The following is a 6773-nucleotide window of genomic DNA, read 5'->3' on the forward strand; positions in this document are numbered from 1 at the left end:
GTGACAGCGACGCCTGCAGACCCTTCTCAAGTTACCTTTGTGATTTTCCAAGTTCGTACAGGAGTTCGTAGTGTTACTTGTCCCAAACTGCGAAATCAACTTAGTATATGAAGCTACGGCTTGGAGGTACGACCTACCTGTCTATTTGATAACGGAATCTCTGCAACAATGTTTCGCTAGTGGCAGACAGGACGCTAGAATCGGCAAAACAATGGGGCTAAGACGGAGTCTCAATTCAAAAGAGAGCCGCTTTTCCACGATAAGCAGCGTGTACTTTGGATAAATTAACAACGGCTCTATGTGAGTCACGGTATGAGCTCAGTGGCTCAGTGTGCTAGTCGCATCCTGTCCCTAGATAACCTTTTTATGGTCTGTGCGCGTGGAATCGATGACAGAGTGCATATCTCCGCAAACGCAACTGCATTTTCATCATCTACGGTTAGAGGTGTTTGATCGGTATCTCAAGAAGCGTGGAGCGAGACGGCTTCAACGCCGTGCAGGGGCGTTGCGGACACGACAAATCAGTGCAAGCAGTCCATCGTGATGCTCATCAGAAGACAAAAGTTTGGGGGATTAGATCCAGTTAACACACTAGCAGAATCGGGCACACTTGAAGGACGTTTTCTCAGGTGTAATGCGGAACAAGGAGAAGCCAGCGAGCTAGCCACCTGCCGGAAGCCGAATGTGCCGAGTCGAGCTAACTCCTGGCGCAGCCCCAAGCTTTGTTCTTGGTACAGACGACCACGAGAAACTAGGACTTCCATCTGAAGGAGCAAAAGGAACAGTTGCCTCAAGGGTGGCGGAAGCCTGCCTGACCGCTGCTCGAGCAAGCGTGGGCCATTTTGAGGAAATTCCTAAGGGCGCTGAGGTCCTCGAGAAGGGGGAAATTTTCAAGTAAGCCCTACAGTGTCCACGAGAAGCGCGGCAGCAGAAGAAACAGCGGCGCGACCGGTACCGGCAAAAGCCGCAACTGCCGCCTCCGAAGCACTTGAGCAGGACAAGGAAGAGGAAGAACGCATTGAGCACAAACGCCTGAACAGGCTGAAGAGGCAAGCGAAGACTGCTATAGTGAAGGGTCGCCTGAGGAGATGGATTTTGTACTTGAACGGGCGAGCGAATCGGAAAAGGCGCAAACGGCAGAAAAAGTAGGAAACGAACAAGAGCCAGAGGAGGCTGAAGATCCTGGGCCGACTCCCGAGTGCCTCAACTTGCTCCCGCTGGTGACGGCTTTGACAAGAAAACCTTTGCAGCGGCTGGCGTGAGCACTGCACATTTTCGTCCTTCGTCCTGCGGAGAGGAAAGCTTAGGTCCTATCCGGACGAGTTGCAGGGCCTGAAAGTATAGACAGGGATTTCCGTACAGCAAGCAGAACAGCTTAAAGAAACAGAGAGAAGCATCGATGCGCATCAGCTGCGCATAATCGCTGTTTTGATGCAAGCGGAGGAAGCCCTAGCAAAGGCGGTATATTGTGGGGAACTGCTGGTTTATTAACTCTGACAACTTGTTTCAAAAGGCAAGCAATGGAGAAGATTTTGCATAGTCTCCATCGGCTGATCCCTCTTATTTAACCTGCTTCAAGTCATGGAACCGACGGAGTGGCTTATGAAGACCGGCCGTACAGATGCCACAAAGTGTTTGGCCTCGTTGAAGGGGAAATAAAGACGCGGGAGGATTTACAGCAGGTTCTTGAGTCGGGAAAACAAAAGCTGGAAGCCGTTGTAAATGAGCTTCATGAGACGCCGCCCGATGGGCAAAGGGGCAGCGGGCTGCGAGCAATACAGGCTACTAGATAGGCTGCGCATGCGCGAGTATTGTTTTATAGAATAAGTTTACCTCCTCGCCCCCCAAGGCAACAACACTGAGGAATGGGTTGGAGACTACCTTGCCAACGGCCCAACTGGTGGAAGGCGCAGTGACCTTTCAAACTTTAGGCGTGCAGACCTCTAGCTCAGGGAAGTTCAGTCGTTGCAAAAGATGTATCACAGAGCTGCTGAGACCATGAAGCTTTGAGAATTCCAAAGTACTCCGATGATGCTCCCACCTCCTCTGGATATGCGAGACAGGCTCATGCGGAAAAGGTTAACCGAAGGGTACTCAACCTGTTGAAATCAGCACTTACTCCCCAAGCCCTAAGCTCAAAGAGGAGGAGCAAACGGCCTAACGAATTACCTTTTTGAAGGGACGGTACAGAAGGAGACTTCGAGGACACTCCCGGTGAGGTGCTAGCACGAGACGCCCCAGCTGCCATTCCTTGCAGCTGTGGGGCAAGAACGCTTCCTTATGCCATTGCTGGATTGTTCCACGCATTTGGCATATCTGTCCATTCACACTGGAAGCTGTGTACACTTCCGGAATTTTTGCTTATGCGGGCCCACGTGATGTTGGTGCCCGCCCCTGTGATTATGCATGCATGCATTAGTCCTGCGCTTTACTCGGTAGATGAGTGCATCGCTTGTATTACTTCAAGTGAGTGTTCACGCCCACTTGGGCTCGTGTGCTGAGGTAGCAACCAGAGGTCGGCCCGCCTGGCCGCAGCGCTTTGCTACCGCGGTTTTTGCCAAACGCTCAGGAAGCAGCGAATATTTGTAGTTTTAAGCGTTAAGTGCCTGATCTCTAGATTGAAATCCTGCAAGAAAACCCTAGAATCTGTAGATTTATCTCCAAAAGGCGAGGTATTAGAATACAAGCACGCCTAGGAAGTGCTTTTTACTGATCTTTCTGTGAAGCAAACGGACACAGATGTTCATATTGGGAGACACAGGCCCAGTACGCATATACTAATAAGGAACCTACAGTTGAACTGTTGACGAAATAGGGGACCGCTTAGGAAGGATATGTGGAATGAAAGAAACTGGGGGGTTGCGTGGATTGCTCAACTTTGCCGTGCAGGGAGGTGGACTTGGAGATATGAATTTGCCTTTTAGTTCTTCCAAAACAGAACGTGCAAGATAGCCAGTTGGTCTTCTCATTGATTCCCTCTTCTCTCAGTTTAATCAACAGTACTCGACAATCGGAGCGCAGTTTTCACCGGCGTCGGCGGCGACTCAACGGGCAGCACGCTGTTTGTGTCTTAAGGGGCTTACCGGTCATATTCCTGCTAAAACTGAAATTAAAAGCATCTCTCAGCATTTTTAAATGTATGGCCTGTGAGTTGGGTTCAGTTTCACCGTGGAAAGTACTCACTGCTTGGAGGTGCCTGCATGGTTTGAGCCGTCAACAACGCCTGCGGGAACACGAAGGCCACCCCAGTGAAGAGGTTGGTGCAGGCGCTCTCCGTTTGCCTGCATTTAATTTATTGGTTTCCCCTTTTTACTTCCGTGGTTTCCTTCCATACCGCGCAGCCGCCTCCGGGCGTGGGGCGTGGAGGATTCGTTTTACTGTGGCGATGGGACGCCAGCAAATTCTCGGTGGCTTGGGTCATCCTAGCTTCCTTATCAGTAGTCAAGCTTCAGTTTGAGCTTTTTCTGTATTCCTCTTTGAATTACCATTGGGGCAGCAGCTGGTTGTGCGCTCGTCCAGGTTGTTTTATGTGAAATCTTCTCGGGCGCTGCAGAAGGATGAACGTCGGCGTTCGCATATTTGGAGCTCAGTTTGGCCTTTACACATTTAAAAGTTATATGCCCATAATTGCAGCAGTCATTGTGGCAGCGGTGGTGGGAGAAATTGCACACAACGCCCGCATGAAGAGGCGGCGAATAGAAGAATTTCAAAGGCTGTCCCGGCTGCGTCGTTTGGTCCGCCGACAGCGCAGGCGACGCGACTTGGCGCTTCTGAAGGCTAGCGAGAAAGCAAGAAGAGTAGCCGCAAGGATAGCAGCGCAAACACCCCCCAACTATACATACGTAGGCCGCACGAACGGTCACGACGTCTGGCACCTCACAGCCACCGGCCACAGAGGCCCACCCAGCCAGCATCCCATGGCAATAGGGGCCCCAATACCTTACGACGCCGGCCTACACCCAGCTCACTACTACGAGGGAAATGAACGACTGGGCCACATAGCTCAGAGCAAGGAAAGGGAAGCAGCAGCATCGCCCGCGGCGCACGCGACCCCCCAGGCCCATATGAGGGGCTCTGACGGACAGCAAAAAATGCACAATCCAGCATCAGCAACAGCAGAAATGACGGCAAGAGCCAGAACGGGGGATACAGAAACAGCAGCACCAGCAACGGCAACAACAACAGCCCGCACGCAGAGGAAGGAAGAGGAGTGAACGTCAAAAAAATTAAAGGTGGCGCAAGAAGGGCATATGGAGCACAACCCCATAACAGACGAAATAAACAAGCAGACAAACAACGGGCCGCCAACCCTCCTCTTTCGTTCCGTCCCACATTTCACCACGGGAAAGCTGGAAGAGTAAAATCAACAGGCGTAAAAGACAATGCAGGCAGAGCCACCTTGTGTTTCTGCGTCTTTTCTAATGCTCACAGGAGATGCGATTGGGTTAGACATCAGGACAGAGACTCCCGCCTGTGCTTTCTCTGTTGACCTTCATATAGTGAGCTGCTCGTTTGCCTATTTGCGTATCCTTGTTGTTCCCTGTTTGCTTATTTTTGTGTTTTGTTCTGGTGCACCTGCGCGCAACCAGCTCAGCAACAGCTCCACACACTATCCTCTGCGGCGCGCCTAAGGCGCCTCTATGGCCCCCAGGACTGCATGCATGCAAGACCGTTTACGGCCTCATTCTATAAGTTTTCTGATGTTCAGGGGTCTTATATGCCACTGTCTATGAAGAGGAGAGAAGGCGGCGTTGGCTTTAATCGAGTTGCCCCTGGGTAACGGCAGTCGCCTGCGTTGCTGCGGCCTCAGCAGATGGGAGCGGCGTCTGTACGCACACCACATATTATTGGCACTATCATACATATGCCTGAGCAGACAACTCTGAGCAAGATTGCACCTTTTCTTCAAGGGGCCCATCTGGATGGGGTAGCTGGGAGTGGAGTGACAAGTGAGGGCTAAACGCAAGGGAAAACCGCTTCTGTTGTCTCCTTCCTCCCTGCAGCGACACAGATATAGTTCAGCAGAGATAAAATGCCGTCGTTTTCTTGCTTTATGAACTTACGAAGGTCGTTGTTGTCCCCGGAGCTACAGCCGACGAGCCGCGTAGTGTACGCGGCTGTACTAAAACCCACAGGGGAGGGTCAACCCAAAACCCTTCATTGGACAGAGTGTACATTCTTTAGGTATCCAAATGAGTGAGCCATGAGTGGCCCAAGTCGAAGACGCTCTTTGTCCCTTTCTCTCCTCCCCAGCCATTTTTACCCTGCGTTTTGCCCCTTGTAGACTCCTCTTCACCTTGTTTCGTTCCACCATTTGCTGCTTACCCTCTATTATAGCCACCATAAGGAATGAGACAACTGACAAGGGGGATGAATGGGAGGGTGGAAGAAATGTGTTGTGCTGTGAATTGGGTCACCCATGGCTCACTCATTTGGACACCTAAAGAAGTTACAGTCTGTCCAGTGAAGGGTTTGGGCAAGGCCGCTACTTGCTCAATCAAAGATTTCTCGCGAGTTGGGCTCTATTTGCAATTTTGGGGGGGAGTGCTTATCATATTCGCAAGGAAGAATGGCGCTGTGTTGCCCATTCGCTGCACTCTCCCCCTGCTTGTCGTTTGGCTCAGGCTGCCACCTGTCGAGTCTGTGCAACTTAAACTCAGCGGCCCAAATAAGCCCCACATAGCTAGAAGCGGCAACTATCGGCAAATGCTTTTCTAGATATTCCTCTTGCAGAATGCATGCAAAAAGAGCGTCGGTGCATCACTAACACTGAAGAATATACGGCTCCGTAAACAGACACCGCGGGATATAACCATTAGGCAGAGCCTCTTTGCTTTCTTCCCATGAAGGCAGCGAAGCCTCCAGTCCGGCGAAATTCCAACTGGAATATAGCTTCGTAAGGCATTCTTTCATTCAGAAGTAGTGTGCGACAAGCTGTCGTGTATGTGCCGTTGCCTAACCACGGGGTATGAAACCGTGGAGGGCCTTCTTATGTCCGATAAAAGTACTTTGTCTAAACGGCCAATTCAGCAGCACGGGATGGAGATTTGTCATTTCATCTGTATGCACTGCAACGAATCTTGAGCGTTGGTCACGTGTCCACTACGGGGCCACTCTAGGCGCAACCTTCTGCCGTTTATTCCCGTTGAAAGCTGAGCATTGTAATCTTCCCCTTGGCGCCTTAACAAATCAGGCTCAATAAGATAGCTTCAAAAAAACTTCGCATCCCGTATAGTCAAAACACATCTAGAGCGTGCCCAGGAATGCCGTGCAAACAGCGCCCTAGACCACCGGTGACAACTGTCTGCCGCTGCACTGTGGGAATTTGGGGCTTGTGGCAGTGTAGGTTGGGTGGGGCCCGTTGGTAAAGAAGCTGGTGGGCGGTTAGGACTCTCGTGTTACGTAGGTTCAACTTAGGTTGTATTTTTATTGGTCGATTGATAAGTAATAATCTTTTCTCCTTTCCCTTTTGGGGTTACTGGCTCTCTTCCTCAAAGCCTCTGCATCTTTCACTCCTTCGGGCCCAAGCAAAGGTCAGTTGTCTTATTTCTTTCCTTCTTCCCTTCCAGGGTCTTTCTGCTTGCTCAAAAGGAACTGTGGGCCCTTTCCCCCCTTCCGCACCAATTCCCTGCCTTGTTTTTCCTTGGTGGGCAGCATTTCCATTCACGAGTAGATGGGAGGGGAGGCGTCTTGGCGCGTATACATTTCCTACCATCCACCAGCAGCGCCTTGAGAGTGAGGGCGGACAGGGGGGAAGGGGGTGGGGGTGGGGG

General features: G+C 51.2%; 2 protein-coding genes across 2 annotated transcripts; both read left to right on the forward strand.

The window, feature by feature from the left end:
• Positions 1–682: 682 nt before the first annotated feature.
• Positions 683–1262, forward strand: EAH_00060190 (hypothetical protein; the record flags this gene model as incomplete). The annotated part of the gene is made up of 2 exons (XM_013393506.1): positions 683–894; positions 1115–1262. 2 exons carry the CDS (start codon positions 683–685, stop codon positions 1260–1262), a joined length of 360 nt encoding a protein of 119 aa, XP_013248960.1.
• Positions 1263–3917: 2655 nt separating this feature from the next.
• On the forward strand, positions 3918–4214 carry EAH_00060200 (hypothetical protein; the record flags this gene model as incomplete). Its single annotated transcript, XM_013393507.1, has 1 exon — positions 3918–4214. The coding sequence occupies one exon, from the start codon at positions 3918–3920 to the stop codon at positions 4212–4214; it is 297 nt and encodes a 98-aa protein (XP_013248961.1).
• Between the last annotated feature and the right edge of the window lie 2559 nt (positions 4215–6773).

This window comes from Eimeria acervulina, genomic scaffold (assembly GCF_000499425.1).
Source record: "Eimeria acervulina Houghton genomic scaffold, Eah_scaff1479, whole genome shotgun sequence".
NCBI lineage: Eukaryota > Apicomplexa > Conoidasida > Eucoccidiorida > Eimeriidae > Eimeria > Eimeria acervulina.